The sequence below is a fragment of the Dunckerocampus dactyliophorus genome, chromosome 18 (assembly GCF_027744805.1).
Source record: "Dunckerocampus dactyliophorus isolate RoL2022-P2 chromosome 18, RoL_Ddac_1.1, whole genome shotgun sequence".
In the NCBI taxonomy this organism is placed as follows: Eukaryota; Metazoa; Chordata; class Actinopteri; order Syngnathiformes; family Syngnathidae; genus Dunckerocampus; species Dunckerocampus dactyliophorus.
In genome coordinates this window covers 16,402,248-16,429,260 of record NC_072836.1, presented here as the reverse complement: position 1 = coordinate 16,429,260, position 27,013 = coordinate 16,402,248, and the positions used below count along the sequence as shown (strand labels likewise).

Below are 27,013 nucleotides of genomic sequence, written 5' to 3'. Positions count from 1 at the left end.
ATTACACACACACACACACAAACACACACACGCACAGAGGTGTTTGGCAGCTGTCACAACCTTATCTCTCCTGATTCCCTGCCCAGGGCTGATCGAACACACACATTTTTTAAGAATTCACACACACTCCTCACTCCTTTCTTATCCCAGATGTTATCTCCACTTAAGGGAAGTGTGAGGGGAAACTGGAAGGGGGCGTTTTTGCATGAAGAACAATTGGAACGCTCTTCATTTTCAAGCTAATGCTGGTACTGTACTCCCATCTTCCCCAATATACACAAATGTGTGGTTTTTATTGTTTTTAATTCTTATTTAAAAAGCAGTACTACATTATTATTTCACACAATTCCCTCAAAGTGAAGAGCAGGTAAAATAAACGTGTGAGAGCGTCAGGGGATTAATAAACGCTATCTCCAAAGCTGTCCCCGGGCCCTTGTAGTGAGCGCTGTGTTAACTCACGCACACACATACCGTCACAACAATAGTTGTCCAGTAGCGACAACAGCGTGAATGCCGATAAGCCCAGTTTAGAGACTCCTGATGCCCCCCAGAGCATGTGTCACATGATTGTCTAAATATACATACCACTACAAAGTACGGGGAATCCTCTCTGATCCACTGACACACAAGGAAACGAGTAAAATGAAGTCACATCATTCGGTACACTCGTTCATGTGATCCAATACAAACGTTCTGCCTTTATGAAGATCTCTTTTTTTTTTATATTGTAGTGGTAGTTTGCACTTGGTTACGAGTTAATTACATCATGTTGAGAGATGTTTCTAATATGGTTAAGCCCAAAATGACACTAACAATGTATTGTATTTTCATTATTTGGCAAAAATATGGCAAAAAACATCAGTGTCTACAATTATTATGTATATACAAAATCCTACATGTAAAGATGATTAGGATAGTAGAAGTAAAACCTGGATCCTTTGGGTACAAAATATGGAAATGTCTTTCAAGAATACAGGACCTCTAACACAGCTATAGTACAGTTTAGGCAATTAACTGTATGCGAGTAAAATCTGAGCAATTGTACACCACTGAGAACTACAAACAATATATAAAATAAATCAAAAAATCTAAACCTTTACTTAATATATCTGTGTCAATCAGTATTATTGCAAACACAGGAATAAAAAAAAAATACGGCTGTCAAATGATTACAAATTTTACTCAGATTAATCAGTTTTTAAATGTATTAATCATGATTAATCACCTTTGGCAACTATGTCTGAAATATGCCAATTTTTACTGTATTTAATGAACATAAAGATAAATGACAGGGCAGGATTATATATATTTGTATGTATTAACATCTCGAACTGAATATGTCAATCAAGCTAAAAGATACCACACAAGTCTAAAAACCTATTTGTCTAACACTAGTCTCTTCAGTAGTAGCAGAACATTTGAATCACACGTGAAACAGTATTAGGAGCAATGAGGAGTTGCGTTCAAAGACATCATGTTAATTACGTAAATATACTTGTTTTCAGTGTATTTTACAACATACATTATTGTAGCAAATTTTACATATGAATTACGTGTTAAGAAGTGAGTGATAAGAATATCCACTTCACATTTTTCTCACACAAACACACACACACAAGCACGAGAAAGCCGTTTTTGTGATATTACGAGTGTCCCTGAATGCATCTTGCGTTCATGCATCTCATCGTACATTGTAGCGATCTAATTTAGCTTATTTCGTATGTATTGTGTAAAACTTATCAAATTAAAAGGACAAAATGAGTGCTGACCCACCATCCACCAGTTCAAGTTCCAGCCAAGTTTTTCCAGAGAGATTACATCACTGTTTGACGTATGTGGTAACAGGCAGTGTGCTAGCATGAATTCACTTGAGAAAAATGTGCACATTTGCACTCAATAAGTCATCAAAACTTACCTTTATGCATTCCCACATAGTATCAGCATTTGAGACCAAATATGAGGTGAAAGAAAAATGGTAAAAATATATTAGTAGTCTATCTGTGCGGGATTAGATAAAGTTAGCACACGCACAAAGAACATGCGTCAAGTGAAACGGATGTAACAGAGCGAATCCGGTCACTTTTCAAAATAAAACAAATAATGGAAATTATTTTTATTTCTGTGCGGCACGGGCCGTGGGTCATTTGGTATTAGGCTGCGGGACCACTGCCTTAAAGGACACAGTACATGTTGGAATTCATGTGTTCCTCAATCAATGTAGCTCAACAGTGCCGGCAGCACTCATGCAGCCCCAGACCACGACGCTACCACCACCATGCTTGATGGATTGGATGGTAAAACTATACTGCTATACAAGCCGTACAATGACTACCTTAAAGTATTTAATTTCTATATTATTATCCCTTGACGAGATGAACTGTAAGAACATGGTTGCTGAAAGGTGAGGGCTGAGATGCTATATTGGTATTGCACTGCAGTTTTTAAGCGATAGTGCAATGTTGCTGCCAATTCTGATGAATTTCTACTGCAGCAAAGATATCGTCCTGGTTTTGCTTTCATTTAGCCCAATCGTAGCCATGCTATTTCATTCTATTTATGCTCAAGGGCCATCTATCAGGCTTAGTGAAGGAGCCACTCAGGGTGGGTGTACATATCGGATGGGAATTACAAATCCCACATTTTGGTGGGAGCGTTTTATTTTTTCTTCTTTTTCTTTTTTGCTCCATCTACGGATGAGAACAATTGCAGCAACAAAAAAAAAAAGTCAAACATCAGTACTTGATGAGCTGTGATTACATTTGCTATGGATGTTTTGTGTGTGCGTATAAGAATGGAACTGTGTTTTTTTGTTTTTTTTTTACAGAAGCAATTATTCTTTCACCAGTCCTGTAAAATCCCTCATGCTGCGAGTTTGATGAGGTGCTCCAAATCAAACAGAGACACAGCACTCCTCAGTCTCGTAACGACTACACTGCTGACAACACTTGTTTTGGTGTTTGGATAACGCAGACTGCTTCATACATTGCAAGGAATCATTCAATGTGTTTCAGTTTGCAAGTACTTTACCTTAAAAGGATTCCACTGGCCATCATAGAGGTGATACAATACTTATATAAGAGAACAGGACTCTTGTACAGTATGTGTGGGTGGCCTTTTTTTCAAGAGTTTGATGAGTTCATTAAAAACCAACCACGAACTCCACTTATACCATAAATTTCATACACTACAGTATTTAATACATTAAAAAGGTAGTCGACATATTTTTTTCTATATGAATAACTGGTTGAAAATAACTGGGGTTAGTTGCTGGCCTAAACACCCACCTACTGTTTCTGATATATGCATATAAAATATATTTGTACAAAATCAAAGCATCATCACCTTGGATGCAAATGCCTTCCATGTTGTGACAGGACTCAGACACATTTTCTGGATCGCACAGTTTGAACATACGTACAGTAGAGCCCCCGCCAGCAAATGATGAAACTTTAGGAGTAATTGAGACGCTTGTAAAGATGTCTATTTTTGTGTTTTTTTAATAATAAGAAACTATTGATGAACAGATGGAATCGGAGTCACGGTGTAGAAGTCATATGTCATATGTTTTGCTTTTGCGTCTCACCGCGACCACGGTGCGTTGAAGGACCGCCCGACAAAGCGCGAAACTTTAACATTTCACAAAAACACATCAGTGAAGCATAAAAAAACATGTACAAGTTTATGCTGTACATTTTTTAATACATAATTGCTGTATTATCACATATTTATAATTATTACCGATTTAAGGTGAATGTGATTAAATGGATTGTTCTTGTTCGTATTTTTGTAGAAAAAATAAATACATTTCGAATGACTGTCGCATTACTGTGAAATCTGCGACTTTGAGGTATCATTAGGGAAAATTATGCAGTTTCAACATTGGTCCGAAAATGATTATTTACTACGAATAATACACTCAATTCACACTCAGTCAAAAGTGCTGTGCCGTTATTCAAACTGTCCACTTAGGAAGCAACACAGATTGACAATCATTTTCACAATCTGTTGAGCAAATGGAATAGACAACAGGTGGTGTGTGTTTTTCCACTTCAATTTTGAGCGTGACCTCCATAAATTTGATTTCCTTTGATCATTTTTGTGTGATTTTGTTGCCAGCACATTCAACTAAGTAAAGACAAAAGTATTTAACAAGAAGATTTCATTAATTCAGACCTAGGATGTGTTATTTTAGTGCTGCCTTTATTTTTTTGAGCAGTGTATATCTCTGTTCATCGTTCTATACCAGCAGCACAGACACTCCTGATCAAAATCAAAATCCCATCTATATAGTGACAGGCAGACAAATACATGATGTCCCACCAGATGGCAGAAGGTACATAATTAACCTGTATAGCCACCTGTTGCATTCATACACAGTCACAGGTTAGCTTATTAAATGTTGGGAAACACTGTTTTACAAAAGAACAATTTAGACTATTTTGCGTATTGTGTTTCTTTTGGCTGGTTCCTCACTCGCTTTTTATAATCTAAATTACTGCGTCATTTGTATTGTTACTGAAGTTGTCGTGAGTCACATCTTAATTACTGGATGGTTATTCCAAGAAAAGACTAGATACCTTAAATGAGGGGTCTCAAAGTTTGCGGCCCACGACTTGTCTTCAAAGATGACTGTAATACGGCGTGCGACAAGCCAATGTTACTCGTAGGATGCACACATAAGCCTACACTGAACTAAGAGTGAGTGAGTCACTTAAAAAAATGTGGTCAAAAGATTCCACCCATTTTCTTTACCGCTTGTCTTCATTAAGGTCACAGGTAAGCTGGAGCCTATCCCAGCTGAATGCAGCAAAATATAAACCGTGAAATTATTTGATTCACCCTATTACTGTATCAAGATATTATTGTTATTGTGAGCCATGTATCGCGTGTCATATCGTGAGGTACCCCGAGATTCCCAGCACTACTCTCAATACTTGATGCCGCCCAGCCTCACTCCAGCGGCCCCCAGGTAAATTGTGTTTGAGACCCCTTCCTTGAATGATAATTCAGTCCATTATGCTGACAAATGTGGACTCTACGCTGCTTCCACATGACTGCAGTTGCTGTGACGTGCTGCTGTGATGACGTAGGCGAGCGTGAGGACAGCAGGAAAGGAGCAATAAGGTCTCCACGCGATGAATCCTCTTACAAGATCGTGGACTGCTTTTGATTATTTCATTCTTGACAAAAAATGTAAACAGTGAAAGCAAAAGAAAAGGTCTAAGCTGTTCGACTTTAGATTTCCATCTTGCCCGCAATGTTGCGGGTTTACGTCATGACCCTTGAGGACTGCTTCATCAAGCGCGAGCCCCGTCACCTTGGTGTCACGTAAACAAATAACGCAACAAAAATGGGACTGATTTGAAGAGTATCTTTTTCCAAAAAGATGACAGAGCAAGGACAAACAACATAAGGATAACTCACATTCACATTTACAGCAGCTTTTAAGGAAAAATGCACTTTTTTAGGGAATTTTGCCCATCATCCACAATCCTTGTGTGAAACATGAACACATATTTCTTTCTTTTGTGCGTTCTAACGAGAGAAAACGAGTTTGTATGACCAGCTAACATTGCACGTCATGGGAGGTACCTATTTTGACTATGAAGTCCTCTAAAAAAAACCCCTCTAATAAGGTTTTATGGTTTTATATACATTCTGTGGTCATGCATTAACAAGCACATTGATGATAACATGTAATACTTACAGTATCTTCTTCTTTTGTTTGGGCTTTAGTGTCAAAATAGGTACCTCCCATGACGTGCATTGTCAGCTGACTCATACTAACTTGTTTTTTCTCGTTACTTAGAACGCACAGAAAAGGGAACAAAATATGTGTTCATGTTTCACGTGTTTCCTCCACAGACGTCTTGCAATCTTCTCAATCTTTTGGTTCAGAAAATGTTGACTCGTGTTGCACAATATCCTTGACGTTGCCACAAAGGACATCACAAATTGAGGCGATGTAGTATTTACTTCCGTAAACACAAGGCAGAAGGATGGGACGTGGTGCTTCGGTACATGTACGTCACTTCCCGGACGTTCACACTGACAAGTGGCATTTTTCTAGTAATGTGAACGACCACATAAAATATCAGATTTGAACAAAAAAACCTGCATTGTGCATCATACCCTGCAGCCTGAACGTAGCCTTAGTGGACAGAAGACCGTCAATTGAGCATTGGAAAATTGTGAAAACATAAAAACTTGCTTCTGTGTTACAAGCAGTGATTTGCATTTCCAATTTATATGACAGATCCAGGATTATTTGGTCGTTTATCAATGTAAAAACTCCAATCCAGGATGGAAGGGGAACATTACCACCACCTACAGTACATATGTGTTCCACCTTGGTGGCGACCTGACAATGTTTCACGCGTTGGAGGGAGGGCTGGTGGAAAGACCAGGAATGCTAACCAAATGCTAATGTTTGTAGGTGTGGTACGTGTCCTATGATTGACTGGTGACCAATCCAGGGCCCAAAAACGCAAATGCAAATATGTTGGCAATATTATTGTGTCAATTAGATATTAGATTAATGAAGATTTCCAGTTCCGAGTGTGGGCTTTAAAAGACCCTTTAATAGAAAACTGAGCCCAGATGACCGCATGGTTACTGAAGGGCAGAGGCAAAGTTGGAGTTTTAGGAGCATCTGTAGATTCTATCAGTGTACAGACGCCATCATTGCCAATCACACAGTAACACCTCTCTTCCCTGTGGGGAGTAGTCATGTCTGCTGTGCTAGCATGAGAGCGCACAAAGAAATGTAATAAGCCATCACTCAGCTCGCCTTTGACCTCTCAGAAGCTGCCGAGATTGATCTTTTTGCCCTTTTTGCTCTAGGACAAGATAAGAGATGAAATGGGAGAAACTGAGATAATGAATTGAGTTTTCCCCCTTGATGAATGGCTAGCTAAAGACATTATCACTTTAGTTGTTGTAGTGTGCTTTTGTGGGGAAACCGGTTGCCAGGTTTGGCAATACTGAATTTTTAAGAAATCCGTATAGCATTTAACTCAATCCGACATTGTTTTGTGTCACTGTTATAACCTTTAGAAAGACACTAAATATCAATTAGTTCCAAAGAAGTGTCTGTACCCTGGCTTGACCTTTGAACTGGAATGGAATTCCCCTGTGGTTGTAACAAATTTAACCTGAAAACTTCCTTTGAGATGGTCATCTTTAGGCCACCAACTACACAACCAGTGCAGCTGAATGCAAGCCAAACTGAATGCTCTATTTGCGATGAAGTCTTTCCATTGACCTGCATGGTGTGGTGATGTCATGGGAGGCGTTCCCCGTCTTTACAAGCACTGCCCTCTGATCGTTGGTGGAGATCAATTAGCAGAGCAATCAAGCAACCCGATGCTTTTGTGTGCTTGTAAATGGTCCTGTTGCCGGGCGAACAGGGAATGCCTCAACATAAACAGCCACCCAAGGCTTCTCCTCAATGCACTGAATGTTATTTGGTAATAGAAAGTGACATGAGTACACGCAATGCACCATTAAGCAATATCATAGAAGCTTAGCTGTTGATAATGTGTGTGAATTATGGTGACGTGAAGGAAAAATAAACAGTGGAATTGACTGGACTGGCCACACAGGCTAAATGAACACCAAAGTCACTCACACTGTACATAGAACACACTGACATTGCCTTGCACACTGAAACAAGTCTCAATGATGACACCACTAGGCTGCTTAGTTATCACTGTCCATTTCATAGGAGCACATCCTTTCACATGTTCAAGGATACAGTACCATCTTTAGTGTTTGAGTGACTTGGACCAGGCATGCAGCCAATGTTGAGCAGCGCTTGTCCACTTTCTGAGCATTTCACGAGGTTAAAGTTCACTTCACTCTTCACTTTCACGTTCTTTGGCGCACTGCCATCAGAAGAGTCAGCCTCAGAAGTGAAAAAGTTAACCAACAAGTCCAAAAGCGACGTCCTTTCTCAGTGTAGTGCAACTGGTTCTCTTTTCTTTTGCACGCTATTAATCGTTTACCTAACCATGTGTACCTAAACATGAAATGAACACGAGGGCCGCCTGAAACACTGCACTAAGAATTGTATTGCATGTCCATATGCACAAACATGGAAATTCACTTCCATTAAACAGAATTTGAGCCTAGGCAGACCCCAAAAATGTCTGATGGTCACACCATTCCTCATGAATATAATACAACTTAACATTTAAATTCTTCAATGTGTCACAATTGGTGAGGTTATTGTTACTGTGTAAGAACTTCTACAATTAAGGTAGTACTTTTGCAGTCAAAACTCAGTTTTCAAATGTGCCAATTTTTGTATGATTTGGTTTTCATACTCTGTTATGGTTATAGTACAATATTGTGTGTAACCAACTCCTCCGTTTGCCCTGTGCTGTATCATTCCACGGAATCAAGTACCCTAAACAAAGCACTCTCCGCGGTGGTGACTCACTGTTCGTGAGTGCAGATGGTAAATATCTCGTGAGTACATATTTGGACAGAATTTCCAGGCACAGCCATGGCATTGAGAGGATTTGGTGGCCACAGGATTGGGTCTCTGCTTTTTGCGGATGATGCAGCCGGGCCGTGATCTTCAGCTCTCACTGGCAAGTGTCCGAGTCCATGATACTCGACCGGGTGGAGTGCCATCTCTGGGTCAGGGATGAGACTCTGCCCGAAGTGGAGGAGTTCAAGTACTGTACCTTCACTCAAGGATGGATTGCGAGATCTACAGGCAGATTGGTGCAGCATCGACAAATAATGCGAACTCTGCATCTGTCCGTTGTGGTGAAGAGAGAGCCGAAAGGCAAAGCTCTCAATTTACCACTCGAGCTACGTTCCTACCCTCATAGCCATGAGCTTTTTGGGTAGTGACTGAAAGGACAAGATTGTGGGTACAAGTGACAGAAATGAGTTTCCTCCATAGGGTGGCTGGACTTTCTGTTAGAGATAAGGTGAGCGGTACTGTCATCCGGGAGAAACTCGGAGTAGAGCTGCTGCTCCTCCCCATTGAGAAGACCCAAGTGAGGTGGATCGGCCATCTGGGGAGGATGCCTCACTGGGGAGGTGTTCAGCACACGTCCAATCGGTCGGAGGCCTCAGGGAATACTCAGAACACGTTGGAGAGACTATGTCTCTCCAATGTCTGCCCGGCATAGGGAAATCTGGACTCTGCTTAGGATACTGCCCCCCGACCCGACCTCGGAAGATGATGGATGGATGGATACATATTTGAATGTTTATTATTAATTATGTTCATCCATCATGTACAGGCCTGATGTACTTCAATGTCTTTCAAGCACCCAATTCACTTCCTATGTGTTTTTATTCCCAAATGGTTATGAAACGGGACTGTTGCATTTTGACTGAGTAGTCGGGGAACAGGACCAGACTTAAATTGGCAAATTAAAACATAAACATAATGAACTGATGCAGGGACTTCCCGTTATATGTTGGCCACAGCATGAGGTTTGGGTGTGCAACACTGACGCTTTCTTGTGTGTTTGTGTGTGTGTGTGTGTGTGTGTGAAGCTCATAAAAAACCTATCAATTTCTGATATAAATGTGTTTTTGTTTGACACCTTGTATATTATTTTTCATGAATGAGCCTCAGTGCACCATTCATTGATGTGTAGGTGCGGAAACTGACAGGAATGTTCCTTTCCTTCCTCAATGTTGTTTACTCCAGTTTATGGGAAAGGTGATGAAAAGGTCCTCAGTCATCAAGCGTCTGATCCCTCTGATTCAATTTTTCAATTTTTTTTTTTTCCATGTCTTCCACCTGTCATTTTCCAAATGGGTTTTACACCAGTATTTTTTTTTAATCACGTATTTGTATGATTGAATACTACGTATGTTGTTTTGTCCGTGTCCATGTCCTCGAGACAGTTTTACCTGATTTATATTATTTTCTTTAGTTAAAAGGTTATGGTAAAACAGTCAAGCTGGCTGAGGTTATGTAGGAGTCGCAGTAAACCCTCGCCACTTTGCGCTTGCCAAAATATATTCATTTAAAAAACCATCGCTGTTTCATGGTTGAATACGGCCTGTTATTAGTCCAAAAATATGTATATTGAAGCAAATTTTAAATATTTTCTTCCTAAATTAAGCATTTTCAAGCATGAAAATGGCTAAATTAACTAAAATACAAATATAAGGCATTCTGAATACGCATTTAATGACATTGTGATATGTAGTATTCTACACTGGCCACTAGGTGTCAGTAATGTTACATTGATGAGACAATAGCCACCGCAGGAAGTACTGTACACAAACAAGTAAAAAAAAAAAAAAAGAAGCAACAACAAGGATGCTAACATGTGTAAGTCTATATTATGGCTTATTTATGCTTTATATGTCTCATTTTCCCTTATTATGTTTCTCTGTGTGTAATATTTCATGTCTAGAGGGCTCTAATAATGATAAAACCCATATTTAGAAGGTCGTAAACAGGTTTTCTATGCTATGAGTATATTTCATTGATGAATAAGGAATTCTACTTTGTAGGAATTCACTTATCACATTTGGGTCTGGAACCAATTAACTGTCGTAAACGAGGGACGGTAACTGTTATGCAGATTATGTCGATTAGAGCAGTATTTCCTCAAGTCAATTGCAGACAGTACCAGGCATTTACCTGAAGGAAGCATCTATTTTTATGATGCTATCTGTTGAGAGGTCAATAATGTGGTACTCTAGGTAGATACACAGGTTAATTGTTCCGACTAATTAAGTTCAACTTGATAACTTCCCGAAACATGAACACCTAATGATCTCTGACGGCTAACGGATGTGCTGCAGTACAGTGGTTGGGAATCATTGCTCTACGGACAAAACCTGCACCAAGCATCTGTGGGATTTTTCTGGCTAGTGTTGGGCTTTGGTCCAAATGTCTCCAGCCAAGCAGGGCGGTTGTTTTAACACCCCGGCACGCGCTGTGCTCTCCTGTGCAGAAGGAATCGGGGAGAAGGAGGCAGGAGCCACCAGAGGCTGTAAATCATAAAGCCGAGATGAAATCCACATTGTGGTAGCATGTTTATTATGTTTTTCTGCTCTTTGCTCCACGGATCTATTTCAAACAAGCCAGATCCCTATGTCAGAAATGTCTCCTATGTGTGCATTAACCCTATACCTCAAGTTTTAGCGCTTATTTTCTATTTTATATCCACTTGGAGGGCAATGAAGAGAGAGAGTGAGCACAGAGGACAGAAAGATTAATTGTGGGTAAGATTATATACAGTACAAAGATGTGAGTTGGGACTGTGGTATGTGGACTTTCTCTGTGCTAATATACTGTACTGTGTGCATAGTGGGAGTTTAAATGTGACTTCACAGCGGATGGCAGACTGAACATGATGGCCATGTTTTCTCCAGATAGGAAGGAAAAAGTCAGGGAATGAATGGTCACCGATTGTTTTGATGGAAACAGTGAGTAGACATCACAGACATAGCGCATTCATTTTTACCCCAAAGTTTGTGCTGGTTGCTAGGTGAGGCCAGGACGTCGGTATGAGCCGAAGAGGAAAAGGCTTGGTTCTTCCTGAATCACACCAGCTTCTGGCAAGCTTTGCAGTGAACCCTCAACTATATTAAGAAAATAAAGGTTACCGGTACCCCCCTTGTATCATTAGCTGTGGATTGGCATTTGCAGCCTAAGGAAACCCTTTTTTTTTTTAAACTAATAACGAATAAAATGATGTTTTCTTTTTTCAGTTGCGTAACAATGCCGTTTTGGGGCCTGAAAATGTGAGCTGGAGCCTATACAGGCAGGATATATCCTGGACTGGTTGCCAGTCAATCACAGGACGCATATCAACAAACAACCATCCACACTCACATTCACATTTATTGACGATTTTGAGTCTCCAATTCAACTAACAACATGTTTTTAGATTGTGCGAGGAAACCGTAACACCCGGAGTAAACCCACGGCACGTAAATGCAAGTTTGAATGTTCAGTCTGTCCATGCATAGCACGTTGCACTCAAAACAGTAAATGCAATGTGCAGTAGTAGCATTATGCTTATAATGCTTCTCCGGTAACACCAACATTTACAGCTTCACAAATGCATTGAGCAAAATTACATTACTTACTAAAGTCTTCATTTCGCTACTATATGCCAAATGAAGATGTTCAAAACATGGACGCACAGGGGTTGCCTCTCAGACCACCTGCGAATGGCGAGTAATTCAGACGCCCATAAAAAATGTCTATTTTTGACGGTGTAATCAAACCTGAGCTATACCTGTAGCGCTACTGTACAGAAGTGAAGTCTAATAATTTGATTTATACTCATATTCACACAACACAAACCAACAAGGAACACATGTGTGACACGCAACGTAACTGCACCACGTCCCTAACAGGAAGTTACCCAGCATGCTTTAGGGGTGACGAATTAGCATAAAATAGTATTGTTTCACATGTATATTCATGCGTAAGGATCTATTTTGATCCCTGCATAGTCCGTGTGGTACAGGTACAGTACATTGTGTGTTCCACGTGTGTTACTTTTGGTTGCACCGCGAGTGAGGTAGGCATTTGGGTTGATGGTTTGTGATGCGTGACTGAGGGTGAAGTTTGTCTGACTACTCTCTGTGCAACTCAAGCTTTATCACAAATTTAAAAAATAATGTGTTGATTTTAAAAAATTGGGGCGTCCCGAATGCTGAATCGCAAATACTGTATGTGAGGATCCACTGTAGTTTTTTTTTTTTTTTTCAAAACATACATATTAAAGCATGTGTGTGATCAGTGTGATCAGGGATGTCGTCATCTGTACATGTGGCTCAAAAAAAGTAACAAAACAAAAAAGATCATATTTCTATAGGTGGTTGTTTGTGCAAACATACTCAGAGTGTTTAATCACAAGTTGCCACAATACTCCAGTCCTTCTAGGAGATAATCATGTGACTTTACTGTTTGCAAACAGCCAAACAAACCAAGAAGAAATGTCTCCAATTAGTTTCCATAATGACTAAAATATTCCTCGACTTGCACCTACAACTACAACTACCAACACACACTCACAGTAATAAAAATACGTCACAAAACCTCTTCATCCACTACAGTCCTGCTAGTATGTTTTATGGATACCGTGTTTAATTTTTGTCAGCTGTGCTGACACTCCAGAACATAAAAACCTGGTGAAACAGGGCCCACATTGGCGTGCATTGCCCAGTGTATCGTGTCTGTGCTCAGTCTGAGATCATTCTATTTCCCAGCGGTGGGTTGAGGTGGGAACCAGACACCCCCTGTGTTATCACCGACTCACTATCATGAGAAATTGGGCCTCGATGTCTGTGTAAATAAACCACTATTGTGCAAACAGAACCAAAATTGTTCTGTGAGCGACTTGCCTGGGTTTACATCAGCAGTTAAGGTTTTTCCTGAAAGAGGAAACCGTGTGATGTGCTGCACATGTCAGATAGAGACACTTTCTGTTGTCCGGTGCTGTGAAAGTGAAGCTTGGCGGTTTTATTGTTGGGCCATCTGCTTCTTGGTAGCTGTGGCGAGCTGGACACACTTTCAGAAACTTCTGTCTAAATGTCCAAGACTGAACGGACGCACCCTCCAGTGCCTGATGAGTCTGTTTTACCAGTTTTACCAGTAGTGATTAAAATGGTAAGCAGTATGTTTTTGTAGCATACTGCTTATGATCCCCTCAAATGAAATGCGTACTTCATAATTTTCTTCCCAGTGAGTCAGTTTGGACAGTGGACAGCTGTCGTGCCGTGTTTACACTTTCACGCATTTTGCGTCCGCACCATCCCGCAATTTGTCATTTACTGTAGGTGGCACGCCGGAAATGGTTGAAGACTAGTTTGCGCACTATTTTGGCACTTGGCATTCAATTTCCGACCGAAAATAGTGCGCATTTGCACAAAACACCCAAGTCAAGGACTTTTTACCTCTAGTGTACGACATCTTTCAACATCCCGCTGTGGCCCACGTGACGCCACGCAACAGCAGGCATCACCCCTAGCTTCATTAATTCCTATATTCGCAAGGGACCTACCTTGATGTTGAACTCCAGAGAAGAAGCTCTCATTGCAGAAAGGAAAGGTAAGTCTATATTTTCTTGCGGCTACTAACAGAGAATGCAGAAAGAGCAGGAAGGAGGCATAAACTAGAAAAAAGAAGGTACAGACAGTGTAGGAGAGGGAATTGCTGACTAGAAGACATCACTTTGGGCATTATAATCACTTATTAACAGAAATTGACAAGGAACATCCAAGAGGCTACAAAAATTACATGAAAATCCCCCTCGACTTGCTCCAAGAGGTGGCGGAAAAGTTAACTCATTCATGTGAACGAGACACGCTTTGATACGCACCGCCCGCATTGTTTAGGCGTATGTTGCGGTGCGTTCACGACTAGTTCACGGAAATTATGCGTGTCACCAATTTTGAACATTTTGGTGGCGCCAGTGCGCAAAATTTTCTTTGCGCACTGGCACGCAGCCCCGCACAATTTCCACGTACTTCACACCTGTTTACGACCAATTTTCTCATTGGCACGCAAAATGCGGGAAAAAATGCGCGTAAACTAGGCTATAAACAGGCGACGGAAGGTTACCTTAGGGTTGATGGCTGCTAACAGGGACATTTTGTGATCTAAAAAATACATTACAAACACAGCTCACGCAGTGTGTTAAAACGAGAACCACGCCATATTGTACGCTAACTGGGAAATGTACGTGAACCGAGGCAAATGTTTTGCGTCAATTTAACGTAAACTGAAAAATACGCTAAGTGGGTCGTACACTAATTGAGGTTCCACTGTATCATGTTTTCACTCGTTATACAAGATGTGACCTGACATTAGTTTGAGGGAAGAGCTGCTGTCTATATCGGTATCGGTTGATATTGGTATTGGAAATTAAGTGCTGGACAATATCGGTATATCAAATACTGGAAAGAAAGCCAATATCGAGCATCTCAAGAGTAAATTAAAAATGTGTGTACTAGTTGATATGTGCCCCGCTACCTTTAAAGAATGCTCGGGGGTGACGTACTGAAATGTGGTGACAAGACATTATTACAGTATATACGGTGGTTCTTGATTCCATTATTCTATGATTCTGAAAAGCAGGTAAGTGGTATCGAGTACATGTGTTTTGTTTGTATAATTATGTGTACGTGTGTGTAAACATCATTGTTACTGAGGTGGCCGGGGGTCTGAAGCTGATCCCTGAAGCTTGTCACTCCTCCGGCCAATTATTCACTCCCAGCCTGCCCCTTTTTCACACTTTCACAAGAGGCCCAATGTGCACACCCTAGGTGGTCCTGATGCCATGTTGGATTGTCCCAGTCAACCCCCACGGAGACTGACGGTGGACGAAGGCTTGAGCATACACACGTGCACACACGTAGAATGAATGCAATGAAACAGACAATCAGCATCATAGCACATGGCATTTTAGTATAGTCTCAAAACTTGCTCCGGTTCCAAATAGCTCCTGTCTGTCTTGAATTATGTGCAAAGAGAAAAAACTAAGTCTTGAAAACATGCAGCCTTTACCCAGAGGACACTGGGCTATAGCACAACATGGATTTTTGAGGTGGGATGGGGGGGGGAATCCACAAAATGCATCTCTTTGTTGAATTGTTTTATTTTATACAGACGAACATCTTAGGTTGCAGAAAAGGCTGGCGTCGACAAAGTAAAAGCCAACAATTGTAAGCATTGTTGTGTATTTCAAGTACTGCTGATATGGTCACCATCATGTTGTGTTTTGCCTTAACTGTTAACCAGTGTGTCTTTTTATAGAGATCTTGCTGTTGCTCAAGCATGGATACTGTCACCATTGTCACCTGCAGTACCAGGGGATGTTCTTCTGTTGATGAACGTAAAAAATACGGCATATTTACAGGAACCTACGGCAACATATGGTAGTTTCATGGGAAAAACGTGAAGCTTGTCAGGTATGATGATATGCCACGAGGTATGATAATATGAGAGAATAGTTCAACGTAAAAAGACCACATGCTATGGACATTATGTAACAGTATTATGTAAATATATGGCCTTTTTAGCAAAGTGTTTCGAGGAGGGTTCTTGACTTTTTGAGTCATGGAAAAAAAAAAATGTTCCAGTTGACCAGCTGAAGCTCTTCCGTTTTCTCACTCCATTTTCATAATTTTTTCCTCATAAGAGGTTTTGTAATCAAATTATTTCTGTATGTACACAAGGTTTGTTAAAAAGGTGACGACGACGCTAATTGTAATGAATAAGACCTGCTGTTGTTAATCTGTTGTTAATTATCTCAAATGTGAGAACATTCATTTTAAAAAGCAAGCATTGAACCGCATCTATTTTGTCTCTTTATGTTCCTAAAATATTCACATTTCAGCTTTATCAAAATCATATTGCTGTGGTATATCTAACAATAGGTTTATTTATTATGGTAATTGTAATTTCATAGGAACATGTGTTTTGCTTGCCTGCGCACACAACGTCACACCACAAATAACATCTTCTATGTACCTTATATTTGTGTTTTTGTTCATTTAGTCATTTTTATGATTGAAAATGCTTAATTTGGGCCAAAAATACATACAATTTGATTATATATGCATATGTTTTCACTAATAACTGCAATGTAGCAAGGGACGACTGTATATAGTATTGTATGGGAGCGCATACACCACAAACCACAAAACGCCGTAACAGGAGGACCGCCTGTATTGTTAAATGAACGCGTCCATGACCAGGATTAAGAGTCGGAGCGTTAACTATTTCAAGTGTTACAATGTCGTTACTGTTCCCGCACGTTAACAGTCGGACACTCTTTTGTTTTTAAAATCGTTTTTCTGACCTTAACACATCATTTCCAACACCGTGTATCTCCAACTCGCACATCGCCTCTGCGTCCTCTCCACGCCCACACAACACTTCCTCATTCTCCACCAATCACATGCGAGATGCATTTGCGGACATTAAAACGCCATACAACACACACTGATTGTGGTAAGCTCTCAACTGCACATGCCAGATATTGGAAGGTTTTTCAACCTTCAACAAGGAACATTAATTACTTTCCTTGAATGAGTAATTCAGTTCCTAACTCAGTTACGTTTTTGGGACAGTAACGGCTATCTAGCATTCATTTGCCCAACACTGACTATGACCGAGTCAATCAACACTGAACATCGCTATCTGTGCCACGCCCAAATGAAAAGATGAGTGCGTTTAAACTTGGAAAAGAAGCTGGCTGAAGAGTTATCAAGCCCCCTCACACATAAAGCGAAATGAAAGCAAACATCTGCTTGACTTTGAGTGGTCCTCCAGTGATGATGAAGGTCACTGCTGGCCGCATTTCCACTCCCTAACCTCCCGCCGCCCACATTGTTTGATTTTTCCACTGCGGGACCCCTGAGCTGCAGTCAAGCTTCGACATGTTCTAGATGACTGAGACTCGTCAGTCCATCTAACTGGCACTCTGCTTCTGATGGGATTTTCAAGGGTGTGTGACTTTCCACCCTGTCGGGAGGCCAAAAAAATGTTCCCGAACCTGCCACACACCTGTTTCCTATCAACCACTGCAGGTTTTATGTTTGCTTTCACCTGGAATCCATTTTTTCCTCCACATACTTATTCTCATTTTCTTTTCACTACATCTACGTCTATTCTGGTGTAATCATTATTAAATCCAATTTGCTGGTTTTGGGTCTGATGCAGACTATTTATACTGCACATCTGAATGTTGTAATGTTCAAACCCAAGGGGGAAGCAACTATTGTACTCATTAATGGCGATCCAAACAAACAAACCACAACAATGGCAACACATGCATTTGTTTTCATTACTGTGCTCTGATCTTCTCCATGTGTTTACTACAAGGTTCCAGTGAATGTTATGTTCTTACATTAAATTTAATAGAAGTGGCTGACTATGCCCTGGTGGCTGGCGCTTAGTGATGAGCCAGAGAGGAATAGGGAGGAAGAGGAGAGGGGCGAGAATGAAGAACCATCTCTAAAGATCTATGACATCATGCTTTGCTGCAATCATCACATCGGCCAAAGCTGAGGCGCTCAAATGAGACCCAGATGGTGAGTTGGACTGACTGGGTCCAACCTGCTGACCCATGGGGACCACATCAGCATGTCAGTGGTCCCAGTGGTCAGTCGCACAGACAAAGACGGGCAGAGAGGCAGCAAACATCGACCACCCCTTTGTGGTTGCATCTTAAACCAAATTAGGAAATGGGCTTTCAGATGTGGACTGGTTCTGAGTAGTGTGGCGTCTTGGGGCCTCAAGAGACTGCTTTCTTCATGTCCAAACTGGTGTTTCGTCTTTCTGTGAGCCGCTGTCATGCAACTGAGAAAGAATGTACTGTTTTTAAAAGGCGCTCTTGTTGTTTTGACTTGCAAGATTCATCGCACAACTTAGCAAGCAGCAAACATTGTTGATTTTAAAAGACTCTTCATTTCACTTAGGAGCCAGTGTGCAACACATCCATCTCCAAAATGCTTCAAGTTGTTCTACATCCTAGATTCCCAAAGTGGGGTACGCCAATTGTCACAGGGGGTACGTGAATAACAGTGAAAAACAATTAGCACCCAACACTCACAATCCTCACGAGTGTGCCTGAACGCGTCACAGCACAAAGCGCACAGGAAGGAGACATAGCATTAGGTTGTTCATTGCTCTGTGAGAGTTAATATGAGGAAATAAGTACGTTTGATGATTATGTTAATATTATTGTGAAAACCTGTCACCGTATGTGTGCATGTCAGGATGAGAGAGTGGGGATTCCCCCGAAAATGAGGCTTTATTGCTGTTTGTATGTATTTTTGTACTTTGGATACTGCTTTATCGTGTTTGTTAATCTTTCCCTTTCAATTTGCTATCAAATGAATATGCAGACTTAAATCATAGTGATTGCGAGTGGACATACGTAAAGCTTCAACCCATTCAAATGGAAGGATCCAAACATCTGGCTGAAGCAAAAGACATTTGATCAATTAATCAACGCTCATGTAAAACTTTTGTCAAAACTTGACCGTACAAAATACAGATTTTTGAATCAGAATTACTTACTTACTATAAAATTAATTAATTGTGTTTAATATTTCAAGTTAATGGAGATTTAAAAAAGGTTGCATGCGTGTCTGTTTTCCTCATCTCTCACCTGCAAACAGGCAGGAAGAGGATTCACTCTGTGCGTTGGTTTCAGCACCTTCCAAAGAATAACGGCATGAACGGAGTGAGCCCTTTTATCAGCCATACAGTCTTTTTGTCTCGGTGGTTGGACGTGGGGCCGCTAGCATACCCACAGAGTGCAGAAAAGTGTAACACAGTAGAAATTAAATTAGTAGATCGCAATATGTTTTAAAATCTCGTCACATCTCGTTCTTGTAGACCCAATCTCGTGTATCATCTCATGACACCTCTGTGGTGAAAACTGCACCCATTTCCAGTGGATTTTCTGCTGGGTTTTTGTTCGTTCCATTATGCATTTTTAATTTAACACGGTGTGGGGAATAATCAGTGAATTGAATGTGAATAATACAAGCTACTGATGTTAAGTTCCTTAGTGTGTGTGTGTGTGTGTGTGTCTCTATGACTATTGGTGCCTTGCAGAGCATTGCCTAATTCAGAGCGGAGAGGATGGAGAGACGGTGTTTATAAATTTGGAGATATATGGCGTTGGAACTGAGCCCTGCTGTTGACGTGTTAAGGTCACAATAAATTGAAAAAAAAAGCGTTACCTCTGTTAGGAAACTATAATAATAACGTGCCACATTTCATTGTCGTGAACGGTCGACAATTTTTAACGCCGTTACTCCTAACACTGCATCTTACTGGCTTAGCCATTTTTTTTTATTAAAAAGACTTTCACAGCATGATGACGACAAGAGTAAAGTTCAAATTCAACAAGCGCAGAATTACATATGTGAAGCTACCGTTTTCCACTATTCTGAATATCCACTTGGCAGGCAAGTGTTTCCCACAGTTGCCTTTATAGCCCATCAGTCTGGCCGGGGGGGGGGGTGCCCTGGCTGTAAGGGGTCACCGCTACACCGCACATGGAGAGAATATGAAGCAGCTGCAGCCTGGGACTCAACCCATGTCATCATGTTAGAAGTGTTTCTCTCAACTACATTCTGTCGTCTACGTATAGAAATGATTTCGGCTCATGGTTTAACATGTCACCCGGTTTTATTTATTACGTTGCGCCAGGTTTTCATTGGTTTGTTTTGCAGCCAACGAAAATCAAACACTTGCACTGCTCATCAGGTGAATCTGGGTAATGCGATAGAAAAGGACAGCCACAATAATACAGTGTTTCCCACAGGACTGCAATGTATCTGTGGCGGTGTGTTGCCTAATTTGCACAATTGGCCATGATGCATGTGCATGTCATTTTTATGGACGCTATGGGAGACAAAAAGTCCATCCATCCATTTTCTATGCTGCTTATCCTCATTTGGGTCACGGGGGTATGCCGGAGCCTATCCCAGCTGACTTTGGGCGAGAGGCGGAGTACACCCTCGGCTGGTCGCCAGCCAATCGCAGGGCACATCTACACAAATAATCACAAAAGTGAGCAAAAAAATGAAAAGCAAAAAAAATATGTTTACAAATACAAATGAACTTTCTTCTGTTGCTTCTTTATATGTTTTTTTTCTGTCACAAGCAAAATGGAACTATCCCGACTATCCCTTTAATACCTTCAGTATCAGTACAGTCAGCGACATATTTAGTCATTTGGGGGCCGAAGGCAAACCCAGTATTATAATTTTAATTTTTTTTACAAAAGGTAAGTAAATGGAATCCTCTCAACGCTGTTATTGTAATTTATAAGAACATTAAGCAACATTTAATATAGTTCACTGCTTTAGTATTCGCATCTTTGTGATGAAAAGCATCACTCGCTGCTGTCAAGAGCATCTGGCTGTCTACGTTTGTTATGACAGTGGAAAAGGTTGACACCTTCAGTAGTTTGGATAAAAACTGCTTTCCTCTCACCTTCTCCTCTTCTCCACTTGGGTAACACAGCTTCATTTTTCTCCAAACCGCGCCAACAAGTTTGCTTTACTCCTGTTTTCCGGAATCAATCTGCACATGCGCAGTAACATGGATTTCATGAGAAGGCAGGGGGGAGCAGTCGATGACAGATTACGCATTTTGATGTCATTTAAGCAAGACTAAAACAGTAATATGTACTTTTAATTAAAGAAAAAAAAGTCAATAAGCAGTTTTTATGAGTCAATGCCTGTGTTTGCCTAATAGTAAGTTCCCCCCCTGGGTACAGCTGAATGCTACTGATGTTGCAAAACTCAGAATTACTGTGATCAATGGGCCCCTGAAGTTGCTATGTTGGCTTAGTTGGCTTTTTTGCAACACTCATTTAAAAAAGGAATGTCTTCTTACTTCTGAACCTCTATTTAAACTTGTATGACAGCTAAAAATTTTAACTTTTCTCAAATTTGCCTGCATGTGTGGCAGGTGGAGAATGCCATATAACGTCCGATGTGTGTGTACCTCTTTCCCGATTAACCACTTTCCGTCCCGACTGTTTGAAGCAGCGCTTGCATGGTGAAGGTGTCAGGCCCGCCTTCTTATTATTTCCTCATTGGAAGACAAGCTCAGTCTGGCTTTTCTGTGCTGTTTTGGTGCGAGGACAGTGCTCCCGCATGCAAACAAGAGGTGACGGTGAAAGCGGGCCTCCCACACGCAGCGGGATGGATGCCACAAGTGACATGCTTTTTGTTTTAGTGAAATACGCTCACATGCCGCCTTTGCAAGGGGCCAAAGGCGGAGGCCAAGGGGAACAACTTGTTCAAACCACTGCATTGTCACAACTTGTTACTTTTCCAGCTTTGCTTCACGGTGCTCAGGGGCATGACTTGTTGTTATAGCCCCCCGCCAAAGCCACCCCCTTGCTCTGCTTGAAAAAATAAACATCACAGCTTTACATTCATTTGCCCTGAAATCTTAAATCAGGATTCAAATGGCCTCCCACTGTGCTCCCTTTCTGGATAGGTCACTGGCTTCAAAGAGGCAGTTTATACTCTAGCTGCCAAAAAATGTCACTAAAACCGTCTTAATCGTCTGTCCAATCTGTAGCACCACCTGCTTAAGGAAACACAACACGCCCCTTAGGTCTTTCTCTGCAGCTGCAGTGTTTCCTTTCCTCAGCAGCATTAGGAAACACGCTCAACGCGACACTACTTGTTTGTTGAAATGACTTCCTACTTTTTCCCCTTTCTCTTGTGGACATTTTTTTGCAGATAACAACCAGAGGTCAACTAAGTGCATGCTTCAGTATCGGTCAAAGGAGGGGAAGATTTAGTAAAGAAAACATCTGCTGTTGCACACTGTAACTAGATGTTAGGGAAACAGTTATTACTAATCATTTCTCAGTAACTTACATATTAAATTCATGTATTAATTTGTCAATGTATATATCTAAATAAACCATTTTATTTTTTTGTGTTTAAAAAAAAATAATAATAATAATAGAAATGTATGCACAGCAACATCCAAACACTCCAAATACAGAAATGATCCAAAACTAAAAACACAAACACCGTAAAGACATGAGCGGGATGCCAAGAAGAAGGTTGGCGGAATCAAAAGTTACATGTCTTTGTTAAACACTTGTGCTCGTGATAATTGGTTGTTGTATAACACTGTCAAATATTAAGTCTTATGTCTCTAAAAGGTGAATATCCCTCAGGTCTGGCACTCCTGGTAGCCTAGCTAACTTTCGCTTTGTCCCCTGAACTTGCAGCATTTTTCCCATGCAGTTGTTTTGAGGCCTTTGTGTTTTTGGCATTTGCAGCATTTTACCGTTATAGCATATGTTTTATGGTGAGTGTTTGGTGTTGGATCATTTCTGTGTTTGGAGCGTTTGCCCTTATCAGCTATCATAAATGTGACCGAGGCTCAAGAATTTCATCATTAAATATTTGTTTTAATTTTACAGTTTTTTAAATAATTTAAAAACAACCCTACCAAAGAAAGTTTATTGTAGCTAAATTCATAATTAAGTTACAATGAAATATACTATAAATACACTCATTTAGTTGTGGACCTGTGTAATGCACTAACTTAATCTGTGTTTATTTCAACAGGTTGTGCGCAGCTCTCGTGCGTAAAAATGTACTGATTCAATTCCAATATTTTTTAAGTATACGAAAAGAGGATTTTGGCTTACCGACACACTCGTTGGCTTCCCTCGCGGTGGCGCGCTGCCAGGGTCGGTCATAGTGGAAAGGTTTGCACCTGTCGCACTCAGGTCCCGCCGTGTTGTGCTTGCACTCGCACACCAGATGACCTTCTCTGTCCTTGACGCACTTGGACGCGTGACCGTTGCACTTGCACCGTCCCCCCACCTGCAGGTCCGACACGGCGTAGTAGTAGGAGTCTCGGGCCAGCTCCGAGTCGTCCTCGTTCTCGTCCCCGAAGGTGTGCAGCCGGCTGAAGATCACCTTAATGTCGGTGGCCGTCACCCAGTCCTGGAGCACCGGAGAGTTGTCGAAGTCGTGCGCTGAGGGTCTTCCGTCCAGGGTGCTGAAGGCGATGAGGCCGCCGGTGAGAGGATGCATGTCCGTGTGGGAGTCCGTGCAGATGGCTTCCTGCTCGTTCTGCTTGGTGATCACCGCCTTGTTCTGCCGGTTGTACATTTTCTTACACTGGGTCGAGTAGAACTGGAAGGGAACCCAGGACTTACCATAGTCCATAGACTTGTATATGGCCATGGATTCTGGTCTGGGTGAGCAAAACTGCAGGCTCACGTAGGTGACCTCAAACTTCTTTCCCAGCGACAAGGTGAGGGTGACGTTCTGGGGGTACTGCGCGTAATTCTCCGACTGCCAGCAGGTGAGGTTGTGCGGGTTGTTCAGGTCTGTTAAATACGCTGCCGGGTGAGACTTCTTGGGGTCTCCCGCGTCGCACGTGTGACAGTCCCGCGTTCTGTCTTCGCCCTTCTCCGCCACCACGCAGTATCTTGTCGCCGGGGAGCCACAGGTGCTGGAAACGCGCACGTCCTTGCCGAAGGCTGAGTTCACAAAGTCGGGGATGCACCTCCGAGGGTTCCCGTTCTCGTCGTAGCACGGGTCCGGAGGAGAGGACTGGGCAGCAAACATGCTTAGCCCGTATCCACCGAAGACCCCCTGGGTCAGAGTGTAAAGTGTCACCGAGGTGAGCCAAAGCTCCAAAATCCTTTGCATTGTAGTCCGTGCACCACAGTGACTTCTCCTGGCATGAGACAAGAAGCACGATTAAGATCATCACAATGAAAATATCATTTATGACAAAACAATTTCACACTTGTCAGCTCACGTGTGAGAGATCCTTACCAAATTAACTTCAATTAAAACTGCTCTGTCCTAAACAGATGGATCATAACCTTTCCAGTTTTACGCACTCCAAAACTTGATTTAGTTTTTTCTCTCTCTGTGATAAAAAAAATAAGGTAGTGAGTCTCTCTGCCCGTTTGTGTCCACACTCTGTCACACCTCTGCCCACCCTGAGCTCTGTCTGCCCCATTCCATCTGTGCTGTGCGAGAGAGAAGAGAAAAGGGGGGTCCACTTACTCCTCTGAAGAGGAGAAGACTCTCGGCGAGTCACCGAGGTGGGGAACAGCGACATCTTGTGGTATAGATAGTCTACAGGTACTACTTTTAAACTCACCAACGCATACTCTACTCACAAAATGTGAGGGATAGTCACAATAAAATGCACTACTGTATAACCTTTCCAGGTGGTAAACTTTTGAATGCACACGTCCAACTGTTCAACGTTCCAGGACTTGCTGAAGAAGGAGTTGAACGGCAAAATTCACAACTGGTGTGTGATGCGTGACACACAGAGAGGCATTTGGCTTCTGAAGTGAAAGAGTGCATTTTAGTGATGGATGTGTCATTACGGTAACCATAAGGACTACGTCACAGCAGCTCCAGGAAGACGAGGCGTTGATTATGGTGGGTATGCTTGCACAGAACAGCGCCAGAGGGTCAGAGAAGCAATTGTTTTGCGCTCAAGTTCTACCGAAAAGTGATATTTGATGGGTGTTTTTTTACAGTTTGTTTTCATGTTTTGCCTTGATTGCAACACAGGTCGGGGAGGTCGCCTGAGAAGCAAGGACTGATATTCAGTGTTTCATAGTTCACAGTGTAACGGATGCCAGCCAGTGTGCGTTGGTAAACCTCACTCCCTCGGCCTTAAGCGCTGCGCCGAATGCTGGGTTGACAGTCCGGGCTTTCGGCCGAGCGGTCAGCGCTCTCGTCTCCCATATTACCGGAGCGTGCGTGCTCCCACGATGTGCATGCAGATCTCGGCATGCATGCAAAAACCAGACAGAAGCTTCCTAGGAACAGAAAAACTACAGGAGTCAGATATCTTAATGAGAGTATAACTGGGGTACAATCCCCTTCCGGGTGGTGTAATTGTAATTTTTTTTTTTTTTGTTTTGTGTTTTGCCCTTCTCGGCTACAAAGATAAACCGGAAAAGGAATGTACCAAGTCCCCGGAGCTGTTTGGTCCCAATATTATCACTTCCTGTAACTCTGGGATTGGATACATTCCCTTTTCATGCACCCCGGTTTTCATATGATTCGTTTTTCAGCAAAAATCTTCACTTTTTCTTACACCGTCATGGCATGGATGTAACAAACTAGTCCGGTTGCTCTGTACCGTATCGCTCAGGGAAAAAGAGTGCCGGAAAAAAAACACTTAACTCAAGGTCCATGCATGTTTTATTGAGTGTGACTGCTAAACAACCCGCCATGGGGCCAAAGAAAGTTGCGAGCGCCAGTACCAATTTGATAAAGAAGGCGAGAAACCGTATTGAATTCCATCTTGCCAGGATGTACGGAGAAGTCCGCGTCAGCAAGTTCCATCTTGTGACTTCAGTGTTTCCTGCATGTAGAACTATAATTATTGTCTATAAAATGTATTTTTGGGTGTCTGGAAGGGATTACTTGGATTCACATGATTTGAAAAATTGCCTCAGTTTGTTTTCTTTGAGCTTTCATTCTCTCTCCATTATCATCATTGGCCTAGGAAGTTTAAGCAGCCCCAGTGATAAAGCTTGCCAATGTAATTTGTCTCTTTATGCATGCACCTATCAACTTTCACCCTGGGGTGTCTAAAACTATTTTTTTCAAGCCAATTAAGGTGGGTGTCTCTTGATTTAATTGCGTTTCAGACTGGTACAGGCGGTTGGAGACTCCTGATCTGCATGATTAAGACAACTACGGTAGTTTAACTACTTAACCAAAAGTAGCCCGTTCACAATAAGGTTATACAATTGTATTTTGTTTTAACTCCATCAAATGAACCCAAAGCATGTTATAATGTATCAAAGAGGCCTTTTACAACATCGGAACAATGTCTTGTGTCAAGTCCCTCAGCTAAAGGACTGATTCACTTCCTGTTTGGCATCTCTCTTAACTCCGCTGTCACTGGCTCTATTTTTGAAAAGCACCAACACAGGAAGATGTGGTTTTTGTATTGTTTCCCCCCAGTGGATCATCAGAGAATGCATCTGTGCTTGGGACGGTAAAGAATATTTGGCAGATGCAGCTGTAGGTAAGAAACGTCTCATTTTCTTCTCTTCAATACGTTCAGCAATCGTGTGTGTGACCCCGAGATGCTTTAATTGAAGTTAAAGCGGGCACAAGTACTCACAGCTGTCGGTGTGGAGCCAAAAATGTGACCGAAAAGGTGTTCGTAGGACATCGCAAAACTCAGTCGAGCTCAGTGAACCGGCATGGTCCACGTGACGTAATCACGTATTAGAAACAGCCGCGCTAATAGACTCCACAAACTAAAGTCAAGGTGCCGCTTGGAGTGCACATCAGGAAATGGAAATACAAAATAAGAGTCTAGACCGGAAATAAGGAGAAAAAGTCCAAACGGGGAACTCATGATTAATGTTCCACCAATATTTTATAAACAGTATGTCACTCACGTTTGAATTTGTAGTTGCACTTGTGATGACTGTCAGAGAGGTGTTCGATATTATGTGATTCGTTGGGACTTCCGAGTCGTCTTGGGAGCCAC

General features: G+C 41.7%; 1 protein-coding gene across 1 annotated transcript in view; it reads right to left on the bottom strand.

Moving 5' to 3' along the window:
- The window catches only part of ntn1b (netrin 1b), a 48,095-nt gene extending 23,607 nt beyond the window's left edge, over positions 1–24,488 (bottom strand). The window contains exons 1-2 of the mRNA XM_054760237.1: positions 24,307–24,488; positions 23,163–24,205 (exon numbers count right to left, since the gene is read on the bottom strand). Coding sequence (XP_054616212.1) covers positions 23,163–24,177 — 1,015 coding nt within the window. The 5' untranslated portion in view covers positions 24,178–24,205; positions 24,307–24,488. The remainder of the gene's footprint in view (positions 1–23,162; positions 24,206–24,306) is intronic.
- Positions 24,489–27,013: the final 2,525 nt, after the last annotated feature.